General features: G+C 33.7%; 1 protein-coding gene across 3 annotated transcripts in view; it reads right to left on the reverse strand.

Annotated features, from left to right (window-relative positions):
• LOC135636123 (DENN domain and WD repeat-containing protein SCD1-like) overlaps window positions 1-13,846 on the reverse strand; it is a 40,572-nt gene extending 26,726 nt beyond the window's left edge. For all 3 annotated transcript variants that reach the window (XM_065147706.1, XM_065147705.1, XM_065147707.1), the window contains exons 1-8: window positions 13,353-13,846; window positions 12,858-12,951; window positions 9,554-9,755; window positions 5,886-6,027; window positions 5,654-5,754; window positions 4,338-4,401; window positions 4,020-4,133; window positions 491-711 (exon numbers count right to left, since the gene is read on the reverse strand). In XM_065147706.1, the coding sequence (XP_065003778.1) occupies window positions 491-711; window positions 4,020-4,133; window positions 4,338-4,401; window positions 5,654-5,754; window positions 5,886-6,027; window positions 9,554-9,755; window positions 12,858-12,951; window positions 13,353-13,538 (1,124 nt within the window). In that variant the 5' untranslated portion in view covers window positions 13,539-13,846. The remainder of the gene's footprint in view (window positions 1-490; window positions 712-4,019; window positions 4,134-4,337; window positions 4,402-5,653; window positions 5,755-5,885; window positions 6,028-9,553; window positions 9,756-12,857; window positions 12,952-13,352) is intronic.
• Between the last annotated feature and the right edge of the window lie 6,647 nt (window positions 13,847-20,493).

Consider the following 20,493-nt stretch of genomic DNA (forward strand, 5'->3'; position numbering starts at 1 on the left):
AAGTTCATTTTTCCTATAAAGCAGTAAAAGAACCATATATATGATCCCACAATTTATCACATATAAACTTATGTGATATGTCCAATCAATTCTCAGATCCCATATATCAGAGCAATTAATGGAGGTAGATACTTCAACCTGAAAGCTAAAATTATCTGGAAACTACGAAATCAGACAAGTGATAGATAGCTAAATATGCAAAACAATTTCCCTTGCCTCTAAATAAATTGCATCAATCATTTTCAACAACTGATCTTCTTCCTTTAGCTATAAAGCTACTCCAAGTTATTTTATGCAAATGACTAAAAGCAAATAAGCATATTGTTCTTATCAGGGTACATGGCAAGAAGTAAACTGACTAATGTAATTGGCAAAAGGCAGACATGTCAGACTTACAAATTTAAGATGGCAACATTTTGAGAATTATAGAATTAAATGGTGCTAACATGTGTGTCCAGAAAATGCATTATTATAAGCAATATGCAATCACCTAAGTTGGAAATCATGCTCATCCCCCCAGGGTTTGTTGCCACATCTAACGTATTGCTCAGACATGCTGCCAAAATTGATCTTCAGGTGATCTATCCATATAACATTTGGGTGAAGCAGCTTTAATATCTCACCACGTAAGAAATTTAGCTCAGGCTCTGGTATGGAAGGTATTTCTTCTGATGTGGTAATGCGATTGTACTCAAGATCCACAACTACTACCTGAAGGTGAAAAACATAGAAAGAGTAAGATAGGCATGAACTCCTAGGGAGGAAAGGCATAGTGGCTATGAATCACAGAAAATGCTAGAGTAAGAAAGACTATATAGAAATGCAATTGTTTATCCTTATTAAAGCATGAAAGAAATAAGGACATTTAAGTGAATGTGATGAATAAACTTATAGATAAAATATAAATGTCAATTTCAGAAAAATAGACAGTAGTTATTAGTTAAGACTCAAATGAGATTGCAGATTTCTTACTACTATAAAAAGATTAGGACTCTGGCCTACCCAACTAGTTAAATGATAACAAATTGCTGGTAATGGAGTCATTAAACATCAATACCAAATAAAACAAACAGTTCTTTCCCCAATTACTCATCAGTTAATTTTATTGTTGATACTCCACGAACTCTGAAATTATACAGTTAGCTTCAACAAAATAGATTGGTATGATGCAGTTATAACTCAACGCTCAGAAGAGCAATCTGCCATGAATCTAGATGACCACCTATTGGCCAAGGAAATAAACCATGAATCTCAACAATTTGGGATTGGCCATATTGATTCTTTCCCATCAATGAGGTCAATTAACAGCAATATCTTTTGTCAATTTAACACCCATCAAAGTCAACTTTTGGGTATTTCTAATGAAGATTTTTTAGGTCATCCTTGACCTCACCATGCACCATCAATCCAAATTGTCTTCAACCAACCCATGCATTTCTAAATCTCCTTTGAATATGTCCAGACCAAGATTTAGGATCCGTTACTGGTCCCTTCTCACAATGATGCAGTTCTCATACATACTGGTGTACCAACACATAGCACACCAAAACTGTCAACACAGGTTCGGACAGCCCAGGTTTAGGATTTCTTTTTCAATAAATTTTACCCATTTAAGTTACTATTCAGTAAATATAGATACATTTTGACTAGAAATCAATGAATAATGATCAAAACATGTTTTAGATCTGGATTACAAATTGTATTTAGAGAAAACATGTCTTCAAGAATCCTAAACATTATATATTGAATCTAAAATTCAATTAACCTACAACCACCAAAATGATCGCTTTGAGTACACTGGAGGTGGGCCGTGATCCTCAATGTGATCAATTATAGATCAAGATTGTAATTGTGAAGAATTATATGTGCAACTGTTCCCAAGTACCTAATATTAGAACAGGATCGGTGATGCAACAACACAATAGCAGTTGTGGCCTCATCATCATTCTTTTGGTAGGAGGCACCTGAGGCAAGAATCACTGCGATGAGAATGGCTCAGCAGGATGTTGTTCAGTGGAGCTATGATTATAGTCAATAATATATACTCATGTTGCAAACTGTACCATGCATTTGACTCTAAAAAAATAACCATCACCATGAAATTGTTGGCCATGAGATCCATGCTGGTAGGAAGGCTATGGATATGATGAACATCTATCAGATTCGAGGTATCATCAACTGCATCCCTTTGGCCTTTATCATTACAGCCATAAACAAACCACGTGAATCCATTTGTGCCGTTATGTTCATCTTAGGTGATATAAATAAAATATTATTTCTCAATTCATGCTCCTTGGCTTTGACCATCTTTGGTAAATGCATTGTCCACATTACTATCATCTCCACAGACCTCACAAAGTGTAAATTCTAAAGGAGGAGACATCTTGTCACCCAACTGTCATTGTTGCTCATGGATTGCTTCCAAAGGACCAACTAACGCTGATGAACAACCTTTTGCCTTATCACGATAGCCAAATGACTAACTCTGATATGCTGTGCCACAAATCATGAAGGACTGACTACCTGAAACCTGACCACATCCTGATATTGGGCCTACACTTCCTCACATAGATCAAAAACTGCAACCCCTATCATTCCTCTTTTTTTACTTCATTGGAAATGAAACGCAGTACATATGAAGATCTCCTACCCCATCCAAAAGTTGATCATCCAGGTTCTTTGTTGCATGTACTCATGTGAATTTAGATTCCATAGTATATCCTTGCCTATCTAGGTTAAATCCACGAGTACGAGGCCTAAATCCACATGGATATCTAGGTTGGATTTATGACGTCTAGCCTTCATCTGCAAGATCCAGCCTAGATTTGCGAGGATGAAGGATGGATCCTTGTGGATCTAGCCCCAAACCTGTTATAGGACAAGAAATTACAAATCTACATGGATTTGGCTGAAAAAACTATCTCATAGCCCCAAACCTGTGCAAATCTAGGTCAAATCTACATGGATATGGCTGAGATAGGTTCATTTCATTAAAGGCCAAGGGTGAGGTCATGGTCAGCTCGTTGCAACCAAATGACCTACTAGCAATCATTGATGAGCAAGAGTTCAGGGACAACAAGAATTCTTCTACCTTTGATCCTGAACAAGGTCTGGAATGATGATAGTGATGCATATAGTGGCAACAATGATGGTCAAGATCAGCTCGTTGCAACCAAATGACCTACCAGCAATCATTGATGAGCAAGAGTTCAGGGACAACAAGAATTCTTCTACCTTTGATCCTGAACAAGGTCTGGAATGATGATAGTGATGCGTATAGTGGCAACAATGATGGACAGGGATCATAGATTTCTGCGACACTGAGAGGTGGATACTGGATAGTTGCCATGATGGTTGATTTTCAAATAAAAATGTCAATTACAAGAACAATTGAAGAAAGAAACAAAAATTAAATATCTCCCCACATTATACTAATGTTTGTCCCAAGTGGTTTTGATCTGCTATAGTATATTATATAGAGAATCAGATACAGAATCAAGACATTCATATATTGTTTTGCAACCATGAATTCTTTCCTTTCAGAAAAACTGATATACCAATTATTGTCCAAGATCCTAGGATTATGCATATTCTTGAGTTGTTGCATTAAAATCTCCAGATTGCAAAAAATAAATTATTAAGTCCTACTAATTCCTATATTATTGATTTTGGACTACCAACAGTGAACTCATATACACAATTATCTAATAAGTTCTACTTGGACTTCACAATGTTGCATAAGATGCTTTCATTAGCTTGCTTAGAAAACTTTGATTGACAAATTCTTCAAATTTCACAAATCTTCTCTAGATGTTGACCAAATTATAAGACCCAACATTATCCAGTACTGAAAACCTAAAGTGTGAGGATTAGGCGCACAGAAGTCTCATGAATTCTCAAATAGAATATGCTATAATGATGAGCATTTACATAGAGAATCGAAGTAATACAAAGAATACAAGTTTACAAAACCACAAGTTTCTGACTGAAAGGAAAATATTGGACTATATCAAACTTACACCATCCATTGACAGAAGAGACGTGTCAACACCTGAATGAAGTCCCATCATATATGGTGTAGGGGCATCAATGTAATCTACCCCACTAAAGAAAAGTAATGGAATGTAGACATGCTACATAAGAAAAAAAAACATGAGAAAAGTTAGAAGTGAAGAACTTGTCAAAAAAGAACAGTCAGATTATTAGAAGAAAAATATACGTGACATTGTTCTATGCTTAATTGGAAAAAGGATATTCCACTTAACTTTTGTCACAAACAAGCAAAATGTTTTGTTCTTAAAAATAGACAAATTCGAGAAGATCATGTGATGTCTCACCTGCCATCTGAAAGGATATATTAAATGACATATTGCCTCTGACACTAGAGTTAACAGTGAATACCTGCAAAACAGAACGGGGATACGCTTTCAGCACACTTTCATACCAATGATGACTATGTACTAAAGGCAACTGGTAAATGTATGACATCAGGGTTTTTAAGAATCTACTAGCTTGATATAATCCTTTAACAACCAAGAACTAACATATCAAGATCAGCAACATTGTGCTCCCTTGATGGCTTTTATTTCAATTTGGTTGTACCAAAAATGGTTGAAAGAACATGAAGGAAAAGAAGAGATCAGACTGCATATTGATCATGCTAATGATGAATATTATGAAAAAACCATTTGCAAGGATAATGTAGACGTCACCATTGTTGCAATGGTAAGAGGTTGGTTATGTTAGTATCTTGGAGATATGGGGATAATTGTAAATATATTGGAAAATCAAATTTGATTGATCTGTTTCCAAATTTCAAGTCCTCAATATTACAGATGCACAATCCAATCCTTAACAAAAGAGGGCTACATAATAAGAAAGGCAGGTCATAGGGAATACATAATAATGAAAAGACTTCCTTGAGTGGTTGATTGCATCAATTTTCATCTCTCGTATTTGCCTATATTTTTCCCCATTGCCTTCTAACTCTCAACTTTCTCTCTTAATCCAGATATATCTTTGCTTTATTTATCACATTATGTTCAAGCTGAACATACTTATGAAAAATTAGGTAACTCTTCTGTGCTAAGATACTCATGTCTACATAGAGAGAATGAAAGACTATTCATATTAGTTTTGTTTCTTCAAAGTTCACAAAACTGGTCAAAAAGACAGTTGACCACATAAAATCACATAAAAAATGAGTCAAGACCTGTGACACAGACCATCTTGTGACTGTGTTCTAGGCTCCATTGAGCCAGTCAGTGGGGCCACTATATCCCCATAGGGTCATGCCAATAATTCAGGCACCCAACCAAAGGCAATCGAGCCTCATGCACAAGGTCACCAGGCTACCAGAAGCATCAGATCATCCAAACTCATAAGAGATGCACAGTCAAAGTAGAAGCATATCATTTGTTGACCAAATAAGTTGCACAGTATCACAAACAAATCTCATATGCTAGAGTTCCTAGTCCGGTAATGAAATCTATCTTAGGTATTACTGAGAATGTTTGAAAAGAATTTACAGATTCAGGTTTATTGTTGCACTATCTGAAAACTAAAGCCTCAATTTTTGAAACAATGTATAATCCACTTAAAACTAGAAATGTACAATTGAAATAATATAAGGACACACAAGTCAGATTATGACTTATTTGCTCGGAGTAAAATTCTTCTTTCAAGCAACACTGCAGTAAAGAACCGAATCAAGTTATCAACATCAAGGCACTGCACCAGGGGTTGAAACGAAATCTGCACACCGTTAAACAGGTAAAGTCAACATTTACTCCAAACCAGATGTTGAACAATATCCACACATAATAAATTCAGAGAACAACCAAAAAGAAAAATTTTAAATTATAGAGAGCAAAATGAACTCATACATCTGCATGAGGTAGTCCTTCCTTTGGTGGAGCCTCTACAGAAAGAAGGCAATTTTCAATAGCAAATAGTACTCGATCTTTTCCAGGTGTAGGTAAAGGAACATTTGACACCATATAGGCTATTACATCCCATAATGGCTTACTGAAATTGTAAAACATTCAAGTTAGAACACGAAAAGGCTTTATTTATCAATCATAGACACTTCAAATTGTTATGTAGAACTTGAAAGTATCCACAATTATTTCTATTAGAAGCAAAAACCATATACACGGCACAGTTACTTACTAAGGCTCCAAAACATGTGAAAATCAAATAATGAAAATTAGGATTGTCATGCCCATTGGCATGTGTATGCATATGTTGAACTATAAAATACCAAAAACTTGCTGGCACATGCTATGTCAACCCATTATGGGATACCAATTCAAATACTGAATATCAAGAATTATCATGCCGATGAACATGTGTGGGCATAAGTTGAAGCATATCATGCCCAAAAAGATATTGGCAAAAGCAATGTTGACCCATTTTGGATACCAACATATGACTAAAGCTATTATTTATCTTATGCCGGATAGCACAAAGGCATGTCAACTAGCACAGATGGATGTCAAGACATGGCATAGAATCATGATGTGCCAAAAAAAAATCAGAATTTCCCTATACCATGGCAATCCATGCTAGAAATATACACATGTTTGTAAATGTAAAAACACAACATCATAACCTCAGCATTTTGTATGTGTGCTTTATCTTTGCAAGTGTTATTTTACTCTTTAAGTTACTTATATTATGATCATAACTGGTTCACTCCATGTTGTATAGATTTCAGTTTCGGAAACAATGGTAAATTCGCTTGAAACAACTTGTTCCAACAAGAGAATGAGATGTGGAAGGGCTTTATCAGATTAGGTCAAAACTATTTTGCAGGGTTTTTCAGATCAAACATAGGGATGGAGAGCCATAGTCTTTACTTTAAAAATATATTATTAGTTTGATTCAAGGAACTCAATTTTGGGTACCAGACCCATACTTGTCCATGGCCAGACTGGTCTGGGTCCAGTCCTTGCCAGTGTACCAATACACATTATGCTAGCAGTGTACCATGATACCAGTTTGCTGCAAGAGGAAGGAGGAGGAGAAGAAGAAGAAGAAGAAGAAAAGGAAGAAGAAGAAAGGAGGAGGAGGAGGCTAGGAGGGGAGGTGGAGGTGAAGGTGGAGATAGAGGAGGGGGAGAGGAAGTGCTGGTTTGGTGGTGGATGGCAAGCAACAGCGTGCAGGCAGTGGGCGCACAACATTTGATCAACAGCAACATGAAGGTGACTCGCGAAGTTCTCGAATGACCACTTCGTGAGATAACCTAGAGTTTTCTAAAAATATGATAAACCAAACTGGACTGCCCAAAAATTAATTGCATTCTGGTTTATGCCCAAACCGGTAAATACCAAACAGTAAGGACCGGTCTGGGCGAAATCATATTTCTTGGTTTAATTCTTGGCCCTAAAAGTGTCATCTAGCTGCATCAATAATCTATTTGTGTATAGAGGCAACAATTACCACTCCAGGACTTAAGATCTAGCCAAAAATCCATGAGGACAATATGGTATGTCAAACAAAGGTTCTTGAAGAAGGAGATATGAAGCCAAAGGTTTTGCTTGTCTTTTATCATTTGAATTACTAATTATATCACATTAAATCTAGATTTTGAGTCAAAACAAAATTTTCTATTTCTACAATTTTTGAAGTGATTGTCAGTTCAACTTTTGGTAGGAGTCCAGATACATTTAATCTAGAGTCTAGATTCTAGACTTGTTTAGTTGATCTGAGTCCTAGTGAAATGAGTTATACTTAAGTTCATCAGTCCTGCTAAAGTCAAAGTTTAGGTTCTGATTAAATCAACTTTAAGTAAAATTTGAGTATATCTAGAGTTGCTATGCACATAATGATTGTCAGCTAATAATTCCTATGTATTGAAGGGCTGAGGAACAAGATAGCTGCCACAAACTACTGGAGTCCTGAGGACCCAAACTTTTATCGTGTTATGGCTGCAACAGACAAGATAAATGGCGACTACAAGAGTTACTGTTTGGTCAAGGCTATATGATCATGCAACAATATCAGGAATCAAACCTCATCAGATTGAAGCAGCATACAAGAGATGATACTTGGTATTTAAAGATGTTGCATTCACTGGTTTTCCGGAATCTGGGGTAACCTGTCACATCAGCTAGGTACCAATTTTAAACAGAACGATCTAAAAAATACCAGCTTTTCCATATTTGTGATAAGATATAACGAGACAAGGAAAAGTGCAAGTGATAGGATAAACTGTGAAGACAAGTCTCTTTCATCTTGATATAGAGTCCAGCTATTTAATTTCTTAAGCTATTTACCTACTATGGAGATTAAGTTTAGTCTTTTTGATGCTGTATTAGGATTACTTGATCAATGAAATTAACCATTGGCCAATTAGATCTAAAGGCATGTGGCCGTGGTTATCCAGGTTCTTTATTTTGAGTTTGTTTCACACAGTTTCTTGCCATGGTGTTCCCTTTCTACATCTCTCATCTTCCACTGCCTTCAATATATCTACCTTTATTATAACTACCTTACCGGATTTGGGACTTCCATATAGAATTGAAAGACTTACAGATAACCATAAGATTGTGACAGACTATTTAACACTATGACTGCACAAGCTATCAGTAGTCCCAAATATGACATCAAAGACAAACTTCCGAAAAGATTTGGTAGAAATATGAAATCCCAACAACATTTAAAATATTAAATCATCAGCCACTATGCAACCCTATGAGGTCAAATACGGCTGTTTATACCACCATATAGATATTCACATACTGCTATTGTTATCAAACACTGTATGTGATATGGTCCAAAGATCAAATGTATATTTGACCACAAAAAAATTTTCAGAACCTTGGTTAAGTGACTATTAAGCTAACTAATAAGAAAATGAACAATTATTTATTCTTTCCTATCTTACTAATACTCTTTCGTAGACTTAAAAAGGCCTCAAACTTATTGATTCTGAATTATTCTGAAACTAACTAAAATTAACTCAAAAATGAAAAACTATGATAGGGAACAAATCTGAACCCGAGATTTGTCAACCAGGCCTCAACTAAGATCTAATCTAACCTTAATGACCCAAAAAAACCTAGATCCAAACAAGAGGGTGTGCCAGGACTTGGTAAAAAGATGGACAAGGATGAAAAAATTAAGGATGTTTGTAATAAAAATACTTGCCCCTCATAATAAAGGGAGGACCGCAAATTGGAACTTGACAATAAGTGAATGAGAAAAGAGAGTTTATTTTTGTGCTGCAAGTTCAGTCTCATAAGCTTTATAATGAAGAGTCACAAGAGTAAAAGTGTAAAATCATGATTTAAAATAACGCTCCAACTGATAAGTATCAGTCAATCAAACACCAGTAATGGAATCATAAGTTCAGTGCCATTTGGTGTACGATCTTTTACTGTTCTTTCCTCAGCAATATTGGATGGTACACGTTGATATACTGGCATATGCAAAATCATGTTCACCACATGATAAAAAGTAATGTAACATAGGCACAATTTAAGCACAATGCTGATTGATCAATAGTAACTCCAAGAAGAAGACAGACGATTTACATAAAATGTATTACCTGCTGCCAGCAGGAGAAAAGCAGAGAATGAACAACTCTTCCAGTGCATCCTTGAGAACTTGAAAACTGGGTGAACGAGATACAACACAAATGCATTTATCAGCAAAGGAATTTGCCGGTATCTGATATGCTTCAATAATATCTTCACAAACTGGGTCACGAAATGCAATGCACGCTACATAAATTTTTGACCCATCTCCCTCTGCAGATAAAATTTTATATCAACACATACCAAAAGAATAATAAAAATGTCCTCATACAATTTTAGAAAAAAAAACACCAGGCAGATGGAGGAAAACTGCAATAGCAAGAATCACATAATAAACGATCCTAAGCAATGCGTCTAACAAGTTCAAACAACTTGTACACCTTGTACAAACAATTCTGAGGATACAAGTCAAATTCCAAATAGTGACATTATTTGCTAAAGATGGCCTTTCTGATGAATGATTGCTAAATTTACCACAAATTTTATGGACTTCAAATAATGTCATAATAGCAACTATTAGTTACTATATAGAGGATATCAAAGAAAATAAAAATTTATCTGGTTCATTAGGATTTGAAAAGTATTCAACTACATAGAGCAATTCTCCTCCTTTTGGGCTTGGGACCGAAGATAAATAAGGTTTAACAAGAAGAAAGCAAACAATTTCTTCTTTTGTCTCCCAATTTTCTTTTCAAATATTGCTTTGACCTACAGGATATATGCACTTGATCATGAAGTATTACCAACCTAACATATAAACTCAGATTTCGGCAACATCATCAATGATTTTGCCTAGAGTCTCGTGGGATTGGAAGTTCAACCCCAGCCAAAAAATCCTACAGGCTATTAGTTAATAAACATGTTATACAACCACAATTATGTCATTTTTTATCATTGAGCAACTGATTCAGAATACTCGATGAAACTAGCAGATCACATAGCTACCAAGATCATTTGCAACTGAGAAACTGACAACTGTTTCATAAGTTGCCGCATAATTTGAGGTAGTTTGGCAACATCTAGTACAATCTTATATTAGTTTCCAAGAGTGCTGAAGAAAATTAAAAAAGAAAGTTGAACGAAAGGAAAGGGACAATCATAGCTTCAATGAAAATTCTAAATAAATTGGAAGGAGATGAGCCTTGAATATAATTGAAAATTTCATTAACATAAGATTGATCTTGATTTAATACCACAAAAAGATGAAAATCTATCAATCAGACACATCATCGAAAAGAATATTGTTCCCAGAATCAAATATGAAATTTATCTTCTTCAGAGAAAGAAAGAAATAGATGATAAATACTTTGATGTGATGTAATCTTTCCTCAGTTCTCAATTTTCCTTTTTTTTTTATTGTACTTGGAGCCTACAAAAAGAGGGGAAAGATTGTAATTGATATATGGAATAAATCAATGAATGAAGAATGAGTTATTTTCCCACATCATATGTAAGTGGTGTAAAGCCACATTTCTAATACCCAACGGTGAGAATCTTATCCATCCATGTGTGGGACGTGCAGAGATGTGAAACAATTATCCACAGGAGTTTCCTCTTGAGATAGACTGAGTTTGATAGTTATCATCTTTTTTATTATTTTTTCCTATCATTATATTTTTCTTCCTCTCTCGTTCCTTTCTTCTTTTCTTACAAATAAATAAATATTTTCTTTGTTTGCCACAAATCTGTCGTATATGAGATTTGACATCAGAGCTATTTAACCTACATCAGCGTGATACCCTAGCCTAAAAGACCACTTTCTCTTGTTAGTTTCATTGAAATAATTCCATATTTGAAATAGTCCGATTGAAAATTCTAAAATTACATATATTTTAAAAGGTACTAATGCTTATTTCTAGGTACATAAATAGTGGAGATCAAAAAAATATTGTTCTTAAGGCTGTCAAATTAATTCATGTTCATGAATAATTGAAACCCAAGCTCTTGACTCGAGCTTGCCTCTTCTTCACAATCACATTGATCCAAACTCAAAAAAAATTGTTTTTTGTTCCCATAACAAGTTTAACCCATGGGTCTTGGTTCAATCGTATTCCCCTCAATAAAGGCTTGAATTTAAAAAATATAATGTGATAATTATATTTGTTTACCACAAATTGTAAATGCAGATCTAATAGACATATAATTTTCTCCTACTAGCTATCAGACTTTGATATAAAGGTCAAGATTTCATCATAGCTTCTATAATTAATTCAAGTTAAAATATACAAAAAAATATTTGTAACGTTATATATTTTGTCACTTCAATCAAATTTGTGAATATAATAAATATATAATTTTCTACTACAAGCTTATAGATTATGATGTAAACGTTGAATATTCATCATAGCTTATGTAAGAAACTCTTATTCTCATTTGCATTGTTATACTCTTCCATTATTCTCTAAGATCCCATTATAAACCCCCGTCGTTTGCCAGTATTCATCGTCATTGTTTTCTCAAACGACCTTCCTTTAGGTCCTCTTCCAGCCAACTCTAGATAGGGGTATAAAAATAGCTAGGTGTACATGAATAACGCAAACTAGACTATCAAGCTCAAGACGACCACAAATAGCTCCAGGTTCATTTTGCCAAACACAAACAAGGATCATTGCACTCATTGTGATTTCTCTACTCCCTTAATTGCCCATACATAATGGCTAAAAAAGCCATATAATACCTTGAGTTCATGTGTTATAAGGTCAACAACAAATTAAATGATAAATCTACATATATGATATAACAATGCCTATCAGAAAGTAAGAATAAGATAGATGAGAATGACAAAATGGATGGATGTGTTTCTGATGTAACATTAAATGAAACCGTGAGAAATTATCAAATGCTTAAAAAAGTTAAAGATAACACCATCTTAGAACAAAATAGGGCAAAATTGTCTAAGAAAATTTTGACATGTCCAAATGAACATATAAGTGCACTTAAGACAGGTGACTATTTAGATTAGAGGTACCAAACTAGAAAAAGACACCCAGAGAAAACTTGGCTAGAAATAATAAGAACAATGAATATGTGACCTAAATGGCAAGAAATGAACCAAGTAGCCAACCACAAATATTCCAGACAAAATCTTATTGTTGCTTCTGAGTTGCTCAATGTCAGGACAACTCAGAAGAGCAGCATCAATGTTGAATGACACTAATTTTCAAGTAATGCAGTTAGATCAAGTTTTCACAAGAACAGGGTTGTAGCTTCTGAGTTGCTCAACATCTATGGTTTTTTATGTTACGGACAACAAAATAAAAGCTGAAAAAATAATCCTGGTAAACCATTTGAAATTAAGCAGAAGATCATCAATACCTGTTAGAACAATCGGATAACTACGAGGGTATGTTGTTACATCATCCGAGTTAAACCCCGAAGAATAGAATTCCACCCCTGCAGGTAGAACGCACTGCAATAGTAGCATTCACCATCAGAATAAAGGAAATAATTGTCTTCTAGTAAGTCTTTATCTAGTATACCTTGTTCAGAGTTCAGAAAATGTTGATGTGCTTTCTCAATTATCAAGAAATGTGTCGAACACAAGTATATTCCAACTAAGCATCCGAAAACAACCAACCAAGTGAATAACTCGAATTAAGCAGAAAGGTTGTGTTCGGTAAGATTGACATTTACGGATCTAGGCCTTGTTTGAACTTACATATGTTCCTTTCCCATTTTAGATGAGGACAACAAAATAGGCCCACTTACAACTCAAATTGGGTAGGTTTAAAAGATTAAAAGAAGAGAACCTGAATCAAAAGAAAATGACTAGCAGAGAGATGGGGAAAGAGAGAAGGAGATGAAACATACGGTGGGGAGCTGCGGGGGCGGGGGAGGGTAGAGGGAATGGTTGGAAGGAGGGTACTGGTCAAGGAGGGAGGGCATGTACATGACCTCCATCCCCTGGAACCCCTTGTTCCCCTCCAGGGTCCGGATCTCCGGCCCGATCCCGCACACCACGAAGTACTCGAAGATCCTCGACGACGCCGAAGCCATCGGATCCAACCGCAAAGGAGAGAGGAGGGGCAAGAAGAAGAATCGATCCCTGATCTCTCCAACCTCTCACCCTCCCGGACCCGCCGTCCTCGATCCACGACCGGATCTCAACGCCGAGCGTTTCCTGATCGCTTGATCCACCGGCTCCTCCTCGTTCGCCTCGATTCTCCGATGGATCTCGATGTGGAGCAGTTCTTCGTCGCGACTTCTAGGGGAGGACGGAACGAGGGCGACGGATTCGTCTCCCGAGCGGGATTTTTGTTGCCGCGTTCAACGGCTCGCTCGAAGTGGCGGAGAGAAGGTGGGCAGGTCGGTTGTCGGAGTATTATTAGCGGGGATGATAATGGATCGGATTTTCTTATCTATCCTAATCCATTAATCCGACAAAGTGAATATATATATATATATATATATATATAATAATAGATTGGATTTTCTTGTTCGAGGGTGTCGAATCCTATAAAATTATTAGGAGCATTTTTAAGAAATGTATATACCTATACTAGTTGGGGATCATAGGATTTAGATGATATTTAAGTGCATGATTCAATGTACTTAACAAAGTCTTTTGTTTAATGGATATTCTGAATCATTAATTTTCAAAAGCCCTTCTGTAATAGATTTTCTGATTTATTATTCATTTGATCAACATTAATTATGAAGGAATTATATATTTATCTCAAACCCAATCATATTCGTAGTGCGTTAGATCGAAGTTATGAGAACACTTATTTGTTCGATCTTATCATTGTAGTCTAGCTGATAATTTTATGTTAATAATATAATATCAAAACATCGACGTATATAACATTAAGATGTCGATCATACGATGTTGAAGTATTGATCATAACTCCACTAACATATCATATTACATGAGTATATTCCAGTTTTTCATTATACATAGTTATCATTTATATTATATAAAAAGAATGATGGATGAGCACTTGTATACATACACTTAGGTTGCCAAGTATTTTGTATGATATTTTAGCCAACCATATTTTTTATACTAACCCTCATCTCGATACATACCATGTATGACAAAAAAATATAAATATGTTATTCATTTGTCTTTCTTCACTAATAAGCCAATTATTTTTCCCTTCCTATTGTAATCAAATTTTCAATTTAGTCATAGTATTTTTTTGCTAATGAAATATAAGAAATAACTATACAATATTCCAAGTAGGATGATATCATTTTTATTAGTAAATTAAATAAAAATAAATTATTATTATATATATATATATATGGCTCACTTGGGGATTCCTCTTTTTCATTCCTCACCAAGTTAAGCGAGAGAAATAAAAAGTTGTATCATACTAAGAAGAGGTATGCACTCATCTTTCTTGAAAATAAAAAATTTTCTTTTATTCCTTTCCTTTAAATGATTGAAAATTTATTTTTGGATTAAAATATGTTAAAATTATTGATACCATATGGATTTTTCAAAATTTTATCTTGAACACATGATATGTGATTTTTATTAGATTTATATAATACTTAATCAAGAATATTATTTTCTCTTTATTTAGTTTATTTTTTTTATATATTACTATTTATTATATTTTAATGATTTATTACTAATAAATATATGCTTGATTATAATTTTATAATATCGTGAATCGAAATTGAGGGAATTGATTAGGATTTAGGTTGAAATCAGTAGACCGTAACCCATAAGCTAGGCCCAACCATAAGTCAAGCTACAACCCATGGCCTAGGCTCAACCAGCAGGTCAAGCTTTAACCCGTAGATTAGCTCAACCCAGCTCAACATGGGCAATCATGTGTAGTGCACATGACCAATCCACGGGTTATAGGCTAACCCGTGTGGTGCATGTACAATCATGTGTGATACATGACTTAGCTTAGTGTTATGTAGTCTAGTCCATTGCTCTTATTTTATTTGATTTAGACTTAAATATTGATTCAACCATACTAGATTTGATTAATCGATTCAGGGTGATTCCGAATTCGTTTAACTTATTCAAGTTTGTTTAATCTAAATTAAAGATCAAAATTATACTAGTATATGGTGATTTCAAACTAGTTAAATAAGGATTAGAAATCGATTCAGTTAGGTTTTGGTTAAATTAAGTTTAATTAGATTGGTTAAATTATGGTTTAAGTCAATTAAGGACTAATTAATATCATATGACAATAATGATGTTTGAAATAAATTTTTTAATATACTATTTCATCCTGATATATCATGACTAGTATGAGATGATATTGTTTTCCTACCAAAAGTATCAATGACAAATCTCTTCTAGAATTAACAGTCCATTACACGTGATAGTTAGATGATTCTTTTATCCGTTGTTGAGAGGAATATGTTCACACTTTAGCAGGTGAGGGGAATTATTTCATCCATTGAGAGTGCGATATAAGTTTATCTCTATTTATTATTGAAAGAACACAAACTCATCCCATATGATAAAGCATTTTCATTATTAAGAGAATACTCTTTTGAATATTTAATATATGTTAGTAAGATGATTGATTTTTAGTCATGTATTCATTTTATAATTGACTTATAGGGGTTTATACTTAATGTTGCTGAAATTTTTTTGTTTTTGATTTTCAAAGTAGCCTCCAATAGTACTATACTATATTCCGAAGAGCAAATATTCCTTTATCGCTAAACAGAATCAATTAAATTTATTTTTGAATTAACATCACTATATAATAAATATTTATAAGTTATGTAAGAAAATGATGTTTATTTATTTGGCTTTGGATGTATTTGTGGAAAGATTATTATGATCCTATAAAAAAAATCATGATACTATATTTTTTTATAGTATCAGATTTGACATAGTATTTGGGCATAATAAGGAGACTGAGTACAAAAAGATTACTTGTCGATGGAGTCAGAGGACTCGTCATGATTTTGAATAACCATTGGGTTATGTCTCACATGCACTATACTAACATTTGATTTGAACTATACTAAGCCTTTGACAAAGACATCATACTTATGACTGACCAAATTATAATATTCTAATTAATCCTATATCGAAAGTGAATAAGATTAAGATTAACTTATAAATATTTGATAAATATCTTACTATCAATTTTATTTTATCTATTTTCATCAGCGATCTAGTTTAAATGAACTTGATAAAGTCATGAGGCCCGAGTTGTAACATGTACGCTCCTCTTTCATCGATTCCTGGCATCACATATCATTATCTCTCCTATACGACCTTCATTTTTTTAAACAAATCCCCTGAATTTATACATGTGCTAAAAAAAAACATAAAAGATCGCCTTTATTCACAATTATAATCAAATTTCATCTTCATCCCTTATCATTTGTAAAAAAGAAAAAAAAACATCATTATCAGGTGATGACCAAAAATGTCATCGGGTCCACCATAATCTTGATTAGAAACATGCAGGAAATAAATGTCTGATAAGATACATCACAATATTGTTTCACAATTTTTCCTTCCCGAAGAGTGAAGGACCTAAATGACAAGTTATTGTACGCTTTACTAGTTAAGAGTGAACAGTTATTAAGTCCCTTTAATCCAGATGACAATAATAATTGTGTATAAGATTATGTTTAACAAGATAATAGATCAATTATTTCATTAGATTATATTATGATAAATGATATTAGAATCGAATTAGCATGATTATGAGTTATGAGATGAGTTTTGAGTCTCGATGAGCACATTGAACCTTAACCTGGAATGATTTAACTACCCCTACACATGGAAGGATAACCATGGTTTATATGTTGCCTTGTAATTCCATGGGTTTGCACTATGGATATAATACTTTTATATGATATGATCATTCACTTTTTCAATGGCATGCACATGTTTTTTTGTTCTAAGCAACATCTATAATTTTTTTTTGTTGTAGATAGGGTTTTAGTTGACTCTAAGTTCGCGTAGACTCTTATATATATATATATATATATATATATATATGAAAAATATTATTAACATTCTGATCAACATAATGTGGCCCTATTCTATATGAATGAGATTGTCCAAAGTAGAAAGCATCTTCTCTCGATATATCACTCGTGCAAAGATTGAAATTGAGAGAGGCTTTTTGAGCCTATCTCTCCGATACTCAAATTAGTTTCGAGATGTACTTCTCATTCTTTTTTTTTTCCTAATTTAGATCTAAGAGTGTGTTTTTATGCTGACCTCGAGGAGAAGGAATATCCCATAAAGGTTCTATAGGGGAAACAATTCGTAACCAACTTAAGCTATCTCTTTGGTTTCCAAAAAATATTTCTACGAATATTTCACAAGGGAGACAATTCGTAACTGACCCGAGTTGCCTCTTGGACTCCTACGAATATTTCGTAGGGGAGGTAACACGATAATTGACCCAAGCTATGTTTTGAATGTCTATCAACGACATGTGGGCATCGAGTTGTTTGGGCATTTTTTTTCCCAGAGGTCTTATGTGTTTCATATCAGTATCTTATGCATGTAAGAAACCTTGGTTTAGGAGAAGTGCTTTGATGGAGATCCCTCGGCGAGGAGAGGAGCATGCTCATGTTGTTCTTGCCTCTTTATCTTTCGAGTGATGAGTCATTATTTTCATTTCCTATAATTCTGTAAACTTACCGGTAACTATCAACGTGCATCATTATTCTTATATATCGCAGAAGGAGAAGCAAAAGAAGAACGATCTCACTGTAACCATGCACGAGACAAAGCAACTCAGAACGCCAAAACAATGCCTTGCATGAATTATTCGGCAGTCAGATCACACATGCAGAGAAAGTTGCAATCAGCGATATCAGGTCGAGAAAAGACACTACGAAGCAGCGGCGGCGGAATTGAGATTGGAGTAATACTTTTAAAAGAAGAAAGACCAATTGTATTTTTCAGTAATAAGTTAAGTGAAGCACACCAAAAGTGGTCTACTTATGAACAAGAGTTGTAAGATGTGATACAAGTTTTACGGAATTAAAAATGTTACTTGATTACGTGTGAGTTTGTAATATATTTAGACCATGAAGCCTTCCATTTCAAGAACCATAATAAGATGCATGTAAGATGGGCTTCCTACATAAAGCAATTTATCTAAGTAATCAAACACAAGTTTAGTACTTCCAATCGTGTTGCTGATGCTTTGAGTAGAATAACAACTTTACTAGTTTATCCAAGTAATAAAGTTATAAGGTTTGAATGCTCGAAGGATTTGTATGCTGAAAATAAGAACTTCGTTTGAGAGAAGAATTTGATAAGATAACTTATAGATGATTTTCATATCCATGATGGTTACTTATTCAACGATAATAAGTTATGTATTCCGATGATGTCATTACGAGAAAAGATTATTCGAGATTTACATAGAGAATGATTCAACAAACATTTCGAGTGCAAAAAAATAATAACAAGTGTTGAGGAGAGATACTTTTGGCCATGATTAAAAAAGGATGTAGGTAATTTTGTAAGAAAATATTTGACTTCTCAAACTGCAAAAGGCTAATAGCAAAACACTAGTTTATATATGCCATTACTAATTTCAGAAGGCATTTAGGAGAATTTATCAATGGATTTTATATTGGAATTACTAAGAACTTAGAAAGGAATTAATTTTATGTTTGTGATGTGGATCAATTATCCAAGATGGCTAATTTCATATCATGTTGTAAGCTATTCTTACAAGAATTTGTGCACCTATATGAGATACCAAAATCAATCATTTCTGATAGAGATTCTAAATTCCTATCTCATTTTTTGTTGCCATTATGGAAAATATTTAACACAAGTTTGGAGTTTAGCAGCATAGCTCATGTACAAATTGATGATTAGATGGAGGTAACTAATATAACTTTGGGAAACTCGATTCGTTACATTTGTGGTGATAAACCAAGATAATGAGATTTCATACTCACAAAAGCTGAATTTGCCTATAACAACACAATTCGTAATTTTATCGAAGTGTCACCATTTTTTATTATTTATACAAAAGTGTCAAAGTATACTCTAGATTTAGTTTGCCTACCAAAAATTTCTGGAATGAGTGTAGCATGCTAACAATATAACTAAACAAAAACAATCAATCTAAACTAAAGTGAAGAAGAAGTTTGAAGCTATTAATACAAGTACAAGGAAGCAATTGATAAGCACCGGAGAAATATGATCCCTATAATGTCTTAAAGAAAATAGAGATTTTCTATAGTCACAACAAATTCAAGCTGAAGAAATATGATCCCTATAATATTTTAAAGAAAATCAATAACAATGCTTATACGATTGATTTATTAGATCACTAGGAAATCTCAAAGATCTTTATTGTTGTATAATTGTATTATTACTTTTCAAATGAGAATTTATTATATCAGACATCAACTCGAGAACGAGTTTTTCTCAAATAGGGTGGATTAATATAGAACAAGAAAAATAAGACTTTTAAAAAATTGATAAAGTTAATTTTAAGAAAAACACTAAATAAATTTGTAAAATTACCTACTTATTACTTTTATTTTTATTTTTAAATTATCTTATATAGTTAGTTAATTAATTTCAAAAAAAAAAAAATTTAATATAAATAAAAATTCTCTAAAAGCTTATGAGATCATTAAAAAAAAGTATTGTAAAAAAATTCTCTAATATAAAAAGTTAATTTCCTCTTTACATTTTATAAGATTATTTTGCTAAAATATTTTTTAATAATAATTTTTTTAATTTTGTCCTGAGCCCATGTTCTCTCTAACGAATGTGTCGTGAGGGAGCAATCCCGTATCTAACCTACGATAAGAGATAAATATTTTCCCATTAAATAAAATTTAATATAGATGAGATGAACATGTCCTCTCCGTCTCTTACGTTTCTGACCTACGACAAGAGATAAAATATTTCCCTGTCAAATCAAATTTAATGTAGACGAGACGAGCCACGTTCTCCCTATCTTGTATGTTATTTTCCTTTCTTATAATTGTGTAAGCTTATCTGTCTGTATGTTTGATC

The sequence above is a fragment of the Musa acuminata genome, chromosome BXJ3-4, assembly GCF_036884655.1.
Source record: "Musa acuminata AAA Group cultivar baxijiao chromosome BXJ3-4, Cavendish_Baxijiao_AAA, whole genome shotgun sequence".
NCBI classification, from domain to species: domain Eukaryota; kingdom Viridiplantae; phylum Streptophyta; class Magnoliopsida; order Zingiberales; family Musaceae; genus Musa; species Musa acuminata.